At 35.9% G+C, this 17,236-nt stretch overlaps 1 protein-coding gene across 3 annotated transcripts in view; it reads left to right on the top strand.

Moving 5' to 3' along the window:
• Positions 1-17,236, top strand: part of SCYL2 (SCY1 like pseudokinase 2) — a 31,480-nt gene that overhangs the window by 476 nt on the left and 13,768 nt on the right. The window contains exons 1-8 of one of the 3 annotated variants that reach the window (XM_086885833.1): positions 3,575-3,750; positions 4,265-4,468; positions 8,512-8,669; positions 12,644-12,788; positions 13,433-13,582; positions 14,205-14,426; positions 15,260-15,376; positions 16,735-16,860. In XM_086885833.1, the coding sequence (XP_086741959.1) occupies positions 4,292-4,468; positions 8,512-8,669; positions 12,644-12,788; positions 13,433-13,582; positions 14,205-14,426; positions 15,260-15,376; positions 16,735-16,860 (1,095 nt within the window). In that variant the 5' untranslated portion in view covers positions 3,575-3,750; positions 4,265-4,291. Of the gene's footprint in view, positions 1-3,574; positions 3,796-4,264; positions 4,469-8,511; positions 8,670-12,643; positions 12,789-13,432; positions 13,583-14,204; positions 14,427-15,259; positions 15,377-16,734; positions 16,861-17,236 lie in introns of those variants that run through there. The other 2 variants (XM_086885832.1, XM_086885831.1) reach the window with 2 other exon arrangements.

Here is a 17,236-nt window from a genome sequence, read left to right as displayed (position 1 = left end):
CCGTGGCCGCCGCCCGGCGCGCTGCTCCCGGCTGCCCCGCGGAGCAGGGAGCGCAGGCACCGGCCCTGCGGCGCGGAGCGGTGCGAGTCCGCGCTCGCTGTGAACAACAGTATAAATGCTTGGTCCGGGAGGACTGGCCCGCAAGAGGCTGACCCGGGTTTGTGCAGCGCACGGGCTGGGTTTCACCTGTCACCAGGCGGCAGCCAGAACCCTGTTCGTGGATGTCGTTCCGTGAGGTTTTGGTAGGGACTCAGCTGAAGCTCAGGTCCGAAATGGTGTATGAAAGTTAAAAGGTGTCGTGCGGCGAGAGCAGCCTTCCACAGTGCTTCATTGCATTCGACCCTCTCGGTGTTTCAGAAGACTGTGCCTGAAAAATGCTGGGTTTTGTCCTTTTGTTTGCTGTGACTCAGTTGTTCCAGCATTTATTTCTGTGGATTGATCCTCTCTTGGGGCAGGTGGATAGGATGTAGTTGGGTGGCGTGAAGTAGCTGTGCACCAGCCTGCTGGTCCTGGTTCCCAGAGGGGAATCCCAGCTTGGTATAATTCAGAACAGTGGTAGTTAGTGTGTGTTGTACTGCTGTACAGTGTGCACCCACAGCCATACATCGGATGAAGCTATGAATTAGTTTGAGGATAAATTTGATGGGTTTGCATTATGCAGGTTTTTTTTATACGAGTGAGAATTGAAAAATGGTGAACAGTCTTTGTTTTTGATTTCAGCACCTATATTTCAACATTTTGAATGTTTTGCCTCCTTTCTGAGCTCAGTGTTGGTTGCTGTTTACTCTTCTTGCTAAGTGTTCTTATGCTGCCATATGATTTCTGATGTACATCAGCATAAAAACCATTACTGATTGTGAGGGACCCTAATGAAAAAAACATCTTGAACATTCAGAATTTTTTAGGATTAGTTCCAGGTTTCATGGACTCAGAATAAGTAGCGTTAATAGTACTCATGATACTCAAACAGGAAGAGTTCTCAAACTTTTAAACTTAAACTCTTCTTTATTGTACGTCCTGTGTTGCTTGTTACACTTCAGATTTTGCATTTGTCTCATTTATTACCTTTTAATTTGAAATGCAGATTTCATTGTGGGTGACTGACTTTATTGCCACTTGGTTATTATTTTTTTTTTAGAAACACTAGACCAGTCTTAACTGAACAAACAAGTTTTCCTGCAGTTGAGAACTAGACTTGCGTATTTCAGATGTGGTTAACTTGTCAAGAATTGTGATATTATAGATACTATCCAAACCAGATATTTTTGGTGGGGCATAGGTTTTCTAGGTACATTGTTCCTGTTGACATATAGATTTTTAACTGTAGTTGGTGATAGCACCTCTTTTTATAAAGCAAAATATACTATTTTAGCTTTCATTCAAATGTTGATAAGAGGATTTCTACGCCTTTACAGTTACGTGGATGTAAGCTTTAAACCCCATCTGCTTATTGAGAAATAAGTTTCTTGGTACTACTTGCTGAGAAGCTAAATTAAACAATAGTTTTCCTACTGTCAAGCTGGAGGGGAGCAGGTTGGACAGGGTCTAGCAGGAATTTTAAATTCTAGCACTTCAGATACTGGAACGCCGTTGACATTCTCACCTAGTGGCTTTTCCAGGCTACCCACTGCAGTTAGTCTGTCACCCACAGCAGAGGGCACTTCTGATTTAATGAACACTACAGCATTTTCCCACCATCTGTGTAGAGAAGCTTCCTTTCAGATTTACACAAAAGAATTTCAACATGTGTGCACATGCATTTTTTAAATAATATTTCTGCAGTTAATCTTGCAAAGTGTTTTATTGATTTTGAGAGCCCTAACGCAAGATGGTGTTGCATTGGTACTAGAGAAGATTTGATGGCTGGGAGTGAGCAAAACAATGGAAAAAACACAAGATCTAAACCTAAGTAAATTAGATTTGGGATTATCTTAAACTCATTAGGATTGATTTTATAGCCTTTTAGCCTATTGAATTTGCTTGCAGAGTAGCTGCTGAATAAAATTGCTTGAGAGCTGGAAATGCCTATAGCTCCTTTTTAGAATTATCCATAATCCTTGTTTGTACCTATTTATTAGGTTAATGAAAGTTCCTTTATACAGGGATATTAGCCAGTGTCTTCATAGCAGTTTGGTCTGGGCTGTACAGTTAGGATGTGCATGTGTCTTTCCATGTCATGAATCATAGAGTAAAATTAATTTATTGTAATAATAAAATTTCAAATACCTAAATAAAATTACTTAATAAAGAAATTCTGTGTTTCCATAATTTATTTCAAGGTATGTTCTCAACAAAACACTAACTAGGTACCAAACAAGTTTGTAGTTATTCTTAAGATTGTCTTGTTGATTTCAGACACAGTTTCTTAAATCTAAAACTCACAGTCCCCAGAGCTGAGACAAACTCCATCCTAAACATGCTTTTAGTCACATCTGGTTCTGCTCCTGGGTTTCCCTGTTGAAGTCATAACTACTATATGTGATTTAGGTTTGAGTATTTGTGAGATTGAGATCTGTGCAGCTGGATTCCTGTCTTTTTAAAAATGCATTTTCTTAAAATTCCTGGTAGGGTTTGTCATTTAGTAAGATGAAGTTGTGTCACTTCAGCTGACATGGAAATTGGAGAAATAGCTATGGAGCCGTGGCATTAGTGAGTTCCTGCATTTCCCTAAGGTCGAATACTGAAGGTGGGATATAACTGCACCAAGAGTCCGGATAGAGCAAACGGCTGTTCCACATGCAGCGCTGTGATGTGGTTTGCTTGTGGTTTGGCTGATACTGTTACACACAACTGCAATGGAGTGAATTGTTCCATAACACAGGGAACTTCCTAACTATCATTTAATATGTTTATTACCTCTTTTACATTTATAGACCTCTATTACAGGTCTGTCTTTGCAATTGAAACCTAATCAGAATATTTGTCCTGATTCATAGTGGAATCAAATCTATAGTACCGGGGAGAGAAGAAGTGCATGTCCACATAACTTCAGTGTGGTTGATTTTGATTAAAGTTTGGCTGAAGTATACAGCTGTCTTTACATCTTATTTGAAAGAGAGACTGAAGAAATATCCTTAAGTGTTGCTTTTGAATATACTGCATAATACTGATTCCAGGAAATAATTTCTTCTTGCATTCTCTTTTTCTTTGTTCACACAGATAAGGAAGATGAATGTCTGTATCTTTTTTTTTCTTTCCCTGTTTTTTTGCTGCCTTTGTTCTTTCTTGTGTGTACATTATCAGAGAAACAATGGTATAAATGGGACACAGGGTTCAGAATTTGTCTCTTACAGAACAGGCAAGTCAGATTTATAATGAAAGTATAGAAAACGATGAAAGTACATGTTGCAATATATTAGGAATGGTGAAAGTAACAACACAGACTGTCTAGCTTGGTTGCACAAGAGAGCAAGTTTTATTCTTCCAGATCTTTTATAGACAGTTCTGAGAAGGTCTGAAAAGGTAAACCTCTCATTGGTCATGAAACTAACATATCACCCTCATTGGACAATTAGGAACACCATCCCTTGACCGTTTCTTGCAAGAAAATAACAAGGTGACAAACAACACCCTCAAAGATTGTTTTCTTTCTCTAAGGATTGTTTGGATTCCTCCTTATGATTTCTCAGACCAGAGTGAGAAAGTTGTGTGACTTATTTTCACACAGGCTCAAGCTGATGCCTGAAGTCTAAAAATCTCTTATTTGGCCATTGTCAGTTCCCACAAGTACACACTACAGGGGAAGATGAAGTAAGTTGGAAACTGCCACAGTCTTACAGCTCTAAAATTTGAAAGGTGATGTGAAAAAAAACTTCCTTATACAGTTTTGGTAAAGTATAAAGAAATGGTTTCTTCTTTCCTTGTCATGCACTTAATACTTAAGTTGGTTAATAGTTGGATCATGGTAATGTCAGTAATCTGATGGGCAAAATACTGAATTTTGAGCTTGTATTTTGAAAAGCACTGTAGGAAAGAATGTGTTTGTTTTTTACTTGTTCTCTGTATAATATACATCCATTATTTTGCTGGCCCAAGATCTTAAACAATCCTTAGCTTCAGACAAATGAGTAGTTCTGTGAGCTCTGGAATTAAAGGAGTCTTTTTTCCTTCAGGTTTGTTTCTCTTTTTGATAGATACTAACACACAAAGTGTGAACCTTTCCAGTAGGGGGCAGTTTATAAATCCCTTGCATTATTCAATTACTGTTTTCAAGAAATGGTTGAATTGAGAGGACTGTGAAACCTTTATTTTCTTGTCTTTGTAGGATAAGCCATTGGTGCAAATTGAAACCATGGAGTCCATGCTGAATAAGCTTAAGAGCACTGTCACAAAGGTGACAGCTGATGTCACCAGTGCAGTCATGGGAAATCCTGTTACCAGGGAATTCGATGTGGGGCGACATATTGCCAGTGGAGGTAATGGTCTTGCGTGGAAGATATTTAATGGAACTAAAAAATCAACAAAGCAGGTGAGTTATCAAGTAAAAAAAAGTGATCTGACAAGAAGGAAGAAGTTTGCTTTAACATGGATTGGTTCCCCATTTTGTTGCACCTTGCAACTATTTTTTGGTAACAATTCTGACTTTTTACAATTTAAAACAACCATGAAGTGTGTCATCATTTGTTGTCAGCAAAAGACACTGTCATTTTTTGCTCAGCTAGCATACAGAAATTGAGCAGTTAGAAATTAAGTTAATGAGATACTGTAACAGGAAGGCATGGGATGGAGGAGGGGGTTGTGAAGGAAGTTAGCTATGCTTCCCCTATGCTGCTTTCAGATCAGTGTTGTTCCCTTTTAGTTTCCTTAAAGTATTAAGGTTTGGAGCACTAATACTGAAACCTTGACTCACTTGAAGTCACATTTATAAATAAATAAATATGGGACTGTGACTTCAGAAGAGGGTTTGCCAAAAACAGAGTTTAAGAACTGTTATTACAGAAAATGATTTTGTTACACTGTAGAAATATGAAAAGGTTTCTTTTCAAATTTGGGGAGGAAATTCAGTTTTCAAAGTGTAAATAGAAGTGTTAATAAATTATGGTCTTTACTTAAGCGTAATACTTAGACAATATATCATCTTTCTGCACATGTACCAAAAAGAAATGGACACAAAGGAATAACTTTGGAAAATGTTTACACAATCTTTTAGATCATAGTCAAATAAACAGTAGCAAATAGATAAATGTAATACACAGAATAAATAATATGCAAAGAATGTGTCATCTGATTCTGTGTGACAGATTCTGAGTAATATTTAATCATGTACTTTTGCCATGTTTTCATGCATTTTTTTAGCTGCTGCAGATCTCTGTGCATTTGCTGAATTTACCCAACATACAGTTGATTGGGGCTTTTTTTTGGTCCTGCTCATCTATACAAAGAAACGATAATATTGGAAGCATGGTAATTTTGATAGGTTTTATACCATCTATGTGACCAGTAAACATTTGACCTGCAGCACATGTATCCTTGAGGTGTGGAGAATTATGGCAAGTTTCTTTCACTGTAGAGTTGACAGAGTACATATAACTAGGTTCCTGTTGATCAAGTTTTTCAAGCCTTGAATGGATGTTCTGACCAGTAATTTTACAGTTTCAGTTCAGGTGCTCCATGTGGTCCTGTAATATCTCTGTAAACTCTGAGTAACATCTGTGTAGTTGTATGCCATCATTAGTAATTAAAAATACAGCAGCAGTTGTACTGCATGGAATTTTAGATGGCTGGTGTTTTGACACGCAGTTACCATTCATTATTAATATTACAGTTAGGTAACATCATGTCAACATTCACTTTGACATTGCAAAACAAAACTGTGCAGCAATACAGCTTATGGTGTGTTGTATTGCAATATAATGTTCTTTAACTGTTGCAATAATAAGGGACTCAGTTTCTTCATGAAGGAAAAGCAGAACCTGTATTGCCTAGGTCATATTTTATAGGATTATCAGAAGGCACTGTGTTATATCTAATTTGCTGACAATAAACTGACACTCAGTTCATTGGTCAGTAAATGGGATTTTGCATGTTTATCAAACGTCTCTATCCCTGGATTGTTTACATATCTTCTTCACTGATTCTCATGGGATCAGTTTATTGTTTTTACAGGTGCAAACTTATTTTTCTCGCAAGAATAAATTGTTGTGCTAACTGACTTTCATTCTTACGATATTTTCTCATGGGAACAGAGTAGCTGTTAGCTGCACCCAGCAGAATCAGCAGGCCTAAGCCATGATATTATTAGGCCTTCCTTTTATAAGATTTCTACCTGTATGCAACATTTAACATTTTTTATTTCTCTCCCATGTACTTTCTGAATGTTCTTTGGCTGGCTGTCATTTTCCAGGTGATAGCAGTCACTTTTGCAGAGTTGCACATATTTGCTGTATTACAAGCTTGAAGCTACAAGCTTTTTTTGCAGTGTATATTGTAATCAGACAAGGAGGATGTAAGGGCTTAATTACCCCTGTTGTTGTCACTTTGTCACAACACAAGTAATAGTTTAAGTCATTGTAGCCTGGTAAAACAGCTAAATGTAGAGGTTTTAACATTACAGCTGTAGATCCCATCAGAAATCTTTGCTTTCAGGATTATTTCTGTTCCTGTTTTACGCCAGTGGACAGTTACAAATATTCTATCTCTGGTGACAGTAGATATTTATAACTGTCTTCTTTTCTGAGTTCTGCCTGGTTTCTGCCTTGCCGCTTTTCCAGGATTTCTGAATGTTTATCTGTTATTATTTTTTTAATGTACTTTGTCTTTTCCTGCTTACTGTGTAGGTGACTAACAACCTAACAGAATGTGAGAAAATTACTTACCTACGTGCATATGTTTGTCTGGTGCTATTTCATAGCTGATTTGCTGGTGTTTTTTTGAAAGATTTATGAGTCACTCTGGTTATATATAGGTGTATAATTTCACAGTATGTATTTCAGCTCATCTTAGACTTTTTGCACTTATATTTTTTCTGACATAATATGGCACTTGTCCTTCTGCTTAGAAAGTACAATCATAAATAGATAAGGTAAGGTCACAAAGTACTTGCCAGCTCAGTTGTAAAGCTATCAGAATTCAGAAGGTAGGTCCCAACAATAAGGCTACAGTCAGGAGGGACCAAATGGCCTTGAGTCAGCTGGGTAAGCATCTGGAGCACAAATTGTGTTCTCTTCTGCCAGGTGCAGGGAATAATGAGTTTAAACAAACGATGCAGGATTGCAGCAAGCACCAATAGAACTTACTTAGACCCACCACAAAATATTCAAACCATAGCTGATTTAAATACTCACTTTCTGATTCTTTTCACTTACCATCAAACAAGGGTTTTTTTCAGAAGTGCTGTCTTAATTTGAGATTTTGTTATTGGTCATGTACTGTTCAGCGTATGTCTTCCATCCCTGTCATAGTTCTTCTATGCCTTGTGTTAATGTTTGAGCTATCACACTTAAAATTTGGAGCAGGGAGCCAATATGGATAGAGGCAGGAAAAGTGTACTTAGTTGAGCTAATTAGAAGTATTCACCTGCTAACAGCTTAATGAGAATAGTTAAAAACCAATATTTTGTGTACTGGGCTGAATTTCATATTTTGGATAGTCTATTTCTAAAAGTTTATAGTTTGTTTTTTTTTAATAAATAATATAGCTGTTCTGGTGAGGTTTTAATTAGAGTAATGGTTATAAAATGTGCAGTAAAAGAGCACAGAGTTCCTCTTGGGACTGAAAACTGTATTTTCATATTATTCTCTGCTGCTTTCTAACCTTTATTACTATTCATAATGCTGTTGTAGCAGCACATAAAAGTCTGTTTCATCATAGAAGTTTTTAATTCCTTTTTTCATCAGCTGATAAATTTCACATTAACAACTTCCCAGATGGTGATGTAATCTTTCATTTTACATTGACCTCTGTAATTTCAGTTTCATACAAATTTCTTAATTTTCTCCTGCTCCAGTTTCAGAAGGCAGAGGGGTTTTCTCTGGTTTTAACATTTTTGTGACCTTTTTTTACACGTCTTTAAACATTACAAAATTCTTAATGTTTTATCATGTGAATGGTCTAATCAGATTAATAGACTACTGTGACTATTATGTCAGATTGTACTGGTTTGAAAAGAGTACTGAGACAGGACCTGGTTATTAAAGCAACACTTGATATGTACTCGGAATATTTTAACAGTTCATTGTTGATACAAATGCTTTCGTCTACTTAAAATCAAGCCGATTTCTAACTGTGGATCTGCTGCTTTGTCACTGTGTAGGCTGGGGTTATAGTTTATGCAATACTGTTTATACAATAAAGGAGCATTAGTACCTTAACTCAAAATATCTATTTCAGAGTTTATATGTAGTAACCTCTCCCATGGCTGGGACTAAGTAACAAAAACAAGTAATTTAATTTGTTTGGTTATTCTTTTGGTGGGATTGTACTGCTGATTGCAAAAACATTTGTATATAATTGTGTATAGGCTTAGGTTTTGACTGTGTTATATACTGAGTGAATTCTGTTGCTTATTTTCAGGAAGTGGCTGTTTTTGTCTTTGATAAGAAGCTAATAGACAAGTACCAAAAATTTGAAAAAGATCAGATTATTGATTCCTTAAAACGAGGTGTTCAACAGCTAACTAGGCTTCGACACCCTAGACTACTTACTGTTCAACATCCATTAGAAGAATCCAGGTAAGCTGTAGTAGAGAACAGTTATTTTTAATTATTGTTTTGGTATTGGATATAAACTGTCTGAAACATTCAATGCATGCATCTGGTGAGATTTAAGTTTAGTGTATGTATTTATTTATATGACAAGGTATTCACCCTACCCATCCATCCCCGCCCCTGGCCATAGAATGCAGTTCTGGTGTGAATCTAATTAATCTAATTAATAATCTATTGCTTGATTTTAGTCCAGCTGAAGCTGCAAGACTACACATGACTATTACAGCATGAAAATTTGGTGCTTTAATTGATTTTGGTTTTAAAGAACAACATTAAAATGGTTTTCTCTTAAAACTTATTCATACATTTTGCTCCATGTATGAGATGTATTTAGTAGATGTGAGATTAGTGATTTTTGGTAAATTGTATGTATTGCAGGTAAATACGTGTTGAAAATGCCCTTAAGTGTCAGTCAAGGGAGACAAAATTCTCCATGTTCTTCTAGTGTTTATTTGACTTATGAAAGGTTGGTCGATGGGCACAATAACTGGTTAGTCTTACAGATTTATTGTTCAGCTGTAGGGATACAAAAATCTAACAACGAAAATCAAGGTTTCATGTTAAATATCTTGATCTTGATTCTACCAGAGAAGATCATGGAGGTTTTAGGATTTTTTTCCCCAAACAGGAAGGGGGTTGGACTAGATGATTTCCAGAAGTGTTTTCAAACCCCAGCCATTCTGTGATCCTAAATGGTAGCCTGGTAAAGATACATTATATAATGTCCTTCCTTCCTGTGGTTTCTTGAATTTTTCCAAATGGCTTCTAGGAGCCTAGAATACTGTAGGAATGCTTCTTCATCTTTGCAATGCCTGCCTTGAGACAGGTTTATTGGATTAAATTGCACTTGCATATTCGTATCTATCTCTCCTTCAGTACTAAACATATTCCACATTGACAGGGATTCAAAGCTGTCATTGCAGGTATGATCTAGTATGTCCCTTACAATGGCATAAAGAAAATCAATTAGGTAGTTGAAGACAGCTTTCAGTATTCTGTAACAGTAAATAAGCTATTACATGCTAAATGGCCCAGGGTCATCTCAAATTACAGTGTATGCAAGTGAATCCCAGAGTACACCTCAGGCTTCTTCCTAAAATTGTCACAGTTTTCCAGTTGACTCAGCAACTTTTCCCCTGAACATTGCCTTTCAGAAGAAAAGGCTAAGATTCATACCTTTAAGAAAGCTTTTGTGGCATTCTTATGAAGCATTTAAGGCTTTTGAGTAAAATTAACAGTGTAGTTACAGCAGGGTTCTTCGTGAGTTTTTAGTAGTGCCTTACACTTTGCTTCTGCTGTTTTTGTTTCCATACTCAGCACAGTGAGCTGCTGGTAGAAACACCAGAAGCACAGACCCTGTACAGTTGTTTGCTGTGCCAGAAACTGATGTAACAGTTTTTGGAGGAGATTCATAAAATAAAGGTTTATGTAGAGTATATGTGTGTGTAACCTTGTGCAAGCATGCTGTAAGATTGCTTTAGGGTTTCAGATCTTTCCAGAGAGCTTATTCTTGCAGAAATCTCATGTGGGCTTCTGGCTAGACTGTATCTGATCTTTTTTTCCTTCTTTTTTTTGTTTCCCCAAAGTAACATACAATTGTAATGAACTGCTTGCAGGTCACCTTTTATTCCTCCTTCATGGAGCAAGTAGATACTTGATGTATCTGGAGGGCTGAAGTAGATATGGAAAGAAAGGCAAAACCTTTCTGACCCTAGCGAGTAGATAGTTTTTCCACTATTAATAGGATGTTTCTACTACAAATTATTGGTATCCAATAATCCAATCCAGTTGTTTGTATCCAATTATCCAACACAGTTATGTTTAATATAAATGTATATAATAAATATAATTATGTATACCTCTTAACATGCCTTTATATGAATAACTCCCTATCTATACTAAATATTTAATATTAGTATGTTTATTTACAGATGGTCTTGAATTCCATTAACAGCACTGGAAAGCAGTTTATGTTCAGCTTGTTATTGAAGAAAAGGATAAAAAACAAATTGTGGGTTAACTCATAATTATATCATTCCTACCCTTTAAAAATAGTAGTAGTGTGAATTGTCCCTGCTAGACACTGCATTTGTTACATTGTTTCCCTGTAGAAAGCATATGTATTTTTGACCCTCACTTTTTTTTTTTAAATAAAAATTTTATTTTTAAAATAAAAAATAATAAAGTTTTTATCTTACCTTATTACTCTTATTACTCTGAATTTCATGTTGATATTATTCAGGAAGCTGTTAAGACAGCTGCATTGTATGGCAGACGTCAGCTTCTGCAATATTCTACTATTTTAATTATATTTACTGCATCCCTCCAGTACTTTGGGTTGGGCCTTTTTTTTAATTGCCTCCTAAAATAAAAAATAAGCAGTCATCTTTTTGTTCCCTCAAAGCAATAATCAGAGAGTTTGTTATGAAAACCACTGAATAACTGTTCCCTAGGTATTTTCTGTTATCTGTGCCTTAACCATAGCTAAATGAATAAGCTCTGGGGTAAAGCTGAAGTTAGACTGAAAATAAAGGACTTTGTCTTTCTATGTTCTTGTTTTGACTTGTGTTTATAACAGAAACAAGTTTTATAGTCCTAGTCATATTAACAGAAACATGAAAGGTATGTCCTTAACAGAATGGTAGGGAGGAAACCAAACAAAAAAATTTCAGGTGGGCTGACACCTTAGCATTCAATGTATTTTTACTGTTCAGTTGTTTTTCTTTTAGAGAGGCAGTAGATAAAACTTAAATGTGGATGAATAGTAAGAGGTTTGCCTATTTCAGCAGCCTTATTTTATTTCAAAGGTCAAGTGTGTTAATTATTGAAATACCTAAAAAATATATGGTAGTTTCATGCTGAGACGTCTTCTGATGTTTTTATGGCGTGATCAAAAAGTTAGGCTCTATCTTCTTGCCCATAACTTTATATTAAAAAATGTATCTTTGTTACTGTTACTCTGTTTCTGTTTTCTGTGTTCATACTGATACAGTATTTAGTGCTCTCATGAATTAATGGTCATTGAAGCAGATATGTGTGCTACCATCCATGTAATGCTTTCTCAAAAAAAACCCTATAAAACAATTAAGGAGTGAATTGCAATGGCTGTCCAGGGCCTCCACTGCTGTGCAGAGCAGTATGAAGAATGTGAATGTAAAGAGTGACTCTGTCTGCATTGCATGAAGTATGTGAAATTGAGACATATACTGGTTTCAGGACAGTTTTGAAATCTGAAATTTTGACAGTGTTAGTACTAGTCCTACACACAAGTCTTCCACACAAGTGTGTGGAAGTTTGCTTCTTCTGTGCTTTTCAAACCCAACTGACACAAAAATACATAAGCAAGACCATTAATTTTTCCTGAAGAAAAAAAAAAAAAAAGATAATTTAGAGAACAGTCACTTTACATGCAAACTGCAGTTCATACAAGTGTATTTGTGTTTGCACATCTTCTCTATTGGTTGTCAAAGTAAAAGAATATTCTGGTGCTCCCTTATATTAATTTAGTTTCTGATCATTGTCTGACCTCATTAAGTATTGCTTCAGTCAGGGACGTGTTGGTTTTAGGCATAGGTAGAAGTCTTATTTTACAAGCTTTAATAGTAGTAAGAATTATTTGACCAATTTTTCCTGGATCAGGACAAGAAAAGCACTATTTTTAAAAAAACTCTACAAAGCATTGTGTGCATCATTAGTGATTTATGTGAATGTTAGAGAATAAAATAACCTAATTCTAGTATTTTTTTTAAACTTCAGATATTTATGTGTTTCTCTTCAGTATAATATTAAAAGAATTCAAAACCTGAAATATAACATGGTTTTGGTAGCATCAGGTACTTTGGCAATGTATAATGTGGTGTTTGTGTGGTTCTTTATTTGCAGTCAAGAGATATATTACATTTATGTACAAGAAAATTTTTAATGCATTTCCTATACAGGGATTGCTTGGCATTTTGTACAGAACCAGTCTGTGCAAGTTTAGCTAATGTTCTTGGCAGCTGGGACAACCTACCTTCTCCTTTACCATCAGACATTAAAGAATACAAACTTTATGACGTGGAGACCAAATATGGTTTGCTTCAGGTATGGTTCAGGTTGTCTTTATAATGTTTTTCTGCTTTTAGTATTAATGATTTTTAATTTATGAAGTCAGTGCACTGCCAAAGTTTTGTCTCCCTATAGTGAATCGAATAATAGTGAGGTGAGAGATAATAGTGCCCTGATCACTCTAAGTGTAAGAGAGGATAAAGAGTAGAAGATCTAAGCTGCTATTCTTTTTTTGATCTGATATGTAAAATAGAAAATTCAGTTAATTTTTATTTTCAATGTAAATGTCTCTGCTACAGCTGTCTCTTCCATATGTGAATCTTTTCTTTATGTTCTGTGGAGAACCATTAGCTCCCAGGTTTTGTTTGGTGAATATGTTGATCAGCTTCATAAAGCAATTGTTGTTCATCTGATTATGTGGCCAGAGGGAAGGGGGTAATGCACCACCACACTTGTGCTGTGATAGTTAATTGACATTAGTAATCTCACCCACTGATTACCCGTCTGTGTTTAATTTCCTTCATGCATAATTTTTAAGGCATAGGCTAAAATAGTGATGAAAAATTGTTTCTTAGTTTACTTAGGAATTTAACTGTGATCATAAGAACAGAATTTTTGTAAATGTCTTATAGGATGTTTGGGGAAATATTTAACCTGAAATAATGATCTTTCATGGACAGGTTTCTGAAGGTTTGTCGTTTTTGCATAGCAGTGTCAAAATGGTCCATGGAAATATTACTCCTGAAAATATAATTTTGAATAAGAGTGGAGCATGGAAAATTATGGGATTTGATTTTTGTATCCAATCAACAAATCCATCTGAACAGGAGGTAATAATCTTTGTATTTATCATCATTCAATTTCAAATTCAGGTCTTTGCCTGAAACCAGTTTCATGATCTTGCATTTTAGAATAGAATGGTTTATTTGGTATTCACCTCTGTATTTTGTTGGTCAAAAGTTAGAACATATGGCACAGGTCTGGATTGAAGTGCTGCATTTGATCGTTTCAGAAAAAGAGCCTGAGTGGGCTCAGTGTGGTCACAGTAGACTAGTAATGGTTTCAAACAGAGGCTGGAGCCTGTGCCACTTCTGCTCCCCTTCATGTTGGATGACATGCAAGCCTACCTAACTCGGTGTGTTACAACTACTCAGTGCCTGGTTGCTACCTCTTAAAATGAATTCCATCATAGCTCATGTTTCCCCATTACAGCAGTGCTTTGATTTTACATTACACTTCCCAGCTCTAATACTCGGATAAAGCTGCATCAGCTAATCACTCTAAGTTACAGACAGAGATTCCTAACAGTTTTGTCTTACTCTCTTCCTGTTTGATTCATAATGGAATTTGAGCGGCCTAATTATTTTTTGCTGCTTGAGTTTCTTTTTGAAAATGATTTTTAAAAATCCTTGATAAATGTACTTCATTTTACTTCTCATATTTCTCTTGTAGCCGAAGTTCCCTTGTAAGGAATGGGATCCAAACTTGCCATCCTTGTGTCTTCCAAATCCTGAGTATCTGGCACCAGAATATATTCTCTCTGTGAGCTGTGAGACAGCCAGTGATATGTACTCTCTGGGAGCTGTTATGTATGCAGTGTTCAATAAAGGGAAACCAATTTTTGAGGTCAACAAGCAAGATATTTATAAAAGCTTTAGTAGACAGCTGGACCAGGTATTTGTTCTTTATATGACTACTGTTTGTTGGTTTTCATATTTGAAAAGTTATTACTGTAAAATATATTTAAATATGGAGAACACTATCTGCGCTCAAACATAAACCATCTGACAATGGTATCTTACCCTGCATATTGTTTTTATAAGAAGAAAAATAATTATAGTAAAATATGAGAAACAAAAATATGTTTAGAGGAGGTTACATGTACCAACTTTATAAACTAAAAATAGCATTTCTCACCTAATTTCTCTGTAAATGTGTTGAATGCTGGTCTTGTGAAATAATGCTTTCCTGTTAGTAGCAGTATGAAACATCTGGCAGTGGATTACCTATGTAGGACCATTGAAGGAGGGCTGGGTTTAGGGTGATTTGATCACTTGACATGGCATTTGGTATCCACTAAGCTATCCACATTCTTTGTGGACTGTGAACGTTAACAGAAGACAGTGTCTCAGTTAATTGGATCAGCTGACATAATGTCTGTTCATACTCAGGTTTCCTTTGTTGTAACTTCTGTGAGTGCCTATTGCCACACAGTATGTACTGTGTTTTAATATGTGTAGACAACACCCTAGATAATGACATTTGACTGTTTAATATATCATGTTTGTGTTCTCTGATAACCTGAACTACAATGGGAAGTTGCAAAAATCAGGGTGGGACCTAAACCAGGTAGGCTCATGGGAAACAGAGAGAGTTGTGAGCGAGAAGGGAGGGATATGGAATGTGTGGATAGAGAAACCATCAAAAGAACAAAGTGTAGGCCTGTTTTATGCTGGAAATAGTTACATGCAGGGGTTTCTGACTTCATGCTTGAATTACTTCCACAGCTGAGCCGTTTAAGCTCCAGTACTCTTCAGAACATACCCGAGGAGGTGCGTGAGCATGTAAAGCTACTCCTAAACGTAGCTCCGGCAGTCAGACCAGATGCAGATCAAATGACTAAGGTCAGTCCATGGAAAATACAGTAGCCATTGGAAAGAGAGAAACTGGAGTTTTATTTGCAGAGCTATTTTAAAGTGTTTTCTGTTAATCATTTTGGTTGAAATGTTAAATATTTTTTAACCATTTAGATGTAATGTTAGTTGATGCCAAAAGTTACCCTTATGCTGAAATTTATTTATATGGAAAAAAGTGGGTGCTGAGACAGAATTTAGAAAAAATATTCAATTATTCAAAAATTATTCAATGCAACACTATTTTATTCCTTTCCATACAGTTGGAAGCTTTTCTGTGCAATGATTTGATACAAGTCAGTCTTCTAAATTAGATTGGAAGGATTTGAAAGTGAGACTATGATGAAAGGGCAATAAATGTAAGGATTAGCTTTTGGCCTATGATTTTTGATGTACTCTTAAATATGCAGACAATAAAGTATATTAGAAAATTATTTTTCCTAACAAAGCAAATTTAATTGCAAGTAGAATATAATGGTTTTAATTTGGCAAAACTGTTGCTCCATTTTCCTTTCTGAAAGTAGAACTTAAAGCATTGTTCTTCCCTTGTCTTATGCCCCATTTTCTCCAATCTTAGAGCCTTTCAGATTCCTGCTTATGGATTTGTTTTGCTAAATGATGTTATTCTTTTGCTGTGATGTAAAAAGATGATATAGAGAGATAGAAATCAGTGTTTTAACTGTTGAAAGAAATAGTGAAGTAGGGAGGTGGAGCAAATGATGGTTTTGTCCACCTATATGCTGAAAGATGGAAGTGAGGGAACTGGCAGATATTTCTCAGGTATCAACTGTATTTTCTGAAGGACTACAACAAACAAATCTGTAAGTGGCTGTATTAAGCAGTATGGTTTTATAAAGATGTTGAGTCTCTTTTATCATATTTGCACACTGCACACTGAATCATGGGGTAGAGATATCAGAGCTTCCAGGGTTTTCTGGAGTTTCCAGGGGTAGGAGCCAGATGTGGATGACCTAGTAGGTGATCCTTTGTTTAATATAATATAGCACAATTATTCCTAGAAGAATATTTATTAAAAGTTTTTTTTTTCATTACATTTTTTTGTAAGCTGCTTACTGTATATGAAATAATGCTTTAGCTTACATACACATAACATGCATGAGTTTTTGAAAAATGCTAGGAAAATTCTGTCTTAATAATCAGCCTGTATCTGAATATTATACTACATGATATGTAAAAATTTAATTTTCTAATTATTAGTTGCAGACATATCATTGTAGAGGTTTATTGTTGTGCATTGAAAGTATAGATAGATGATTATATTTGGGAATTATTGTAGCAGTGTCAGTGTTGTCCCCCTCCAGATCACAACCTTTTAATCTTATTTTTAGATACCATTCTTTGATGATGTAGGAGCAATGACGCTTCAGTATTTTGATTCATTATTTCAAAGGGATAACCTGCAGAAATCACAGTTTTTTAAAGGACTACCAAAAGTTCTGCCAAAACTACCTAAGGTATGTCTGAATGATGTCTTGAAATTGCAAATTTGAAAATATATGAACATCTGTTAGCATTTTGACTCTTGGAATGCTGGACTTTCTGTTGCATTGTACCATGATAGACTGCCATGAGACTGTCAGAGTAGAAGGAAATAAAGGGAGATTAGAACATACTTACTCTGGAAGTATTCCTCAGCAAACAATAATACTTTAAATGGAAAATGGCAAATAAGCCAAATAAGGAACCAGTGTTTGCATTCCTGTTGTAGTAAACCCCAGTTTGAAAGGGAGTTGTCTTCTCTCCACTTACAAGGCTTTCCCTGTGTTTCCAGGTGCCACCACAGCTCTTTGAAGCCATTTTGCCACCTTTTCTTCCTATAAGATTGCTTGA

The sequence above is a fragment of the Cyanistes caeruleus genome, chromosome 4, assembly GCF_971803275.1.
Source record: "Cyanistes caeruleus chromosome 4, bCyaCae1.hap1.1, whole genome shotgun sequence".
Taxonomy (NCBI): domain Eukaryota; kingdom Metazoa; phylum Chordata; class Aves; order Passeriformes; family Paridae; genus Cyanistes; species Cyanistes caeruleus.
This window is presented reverse-complemented; position numbering and strand designations above follow the sequence as displayed.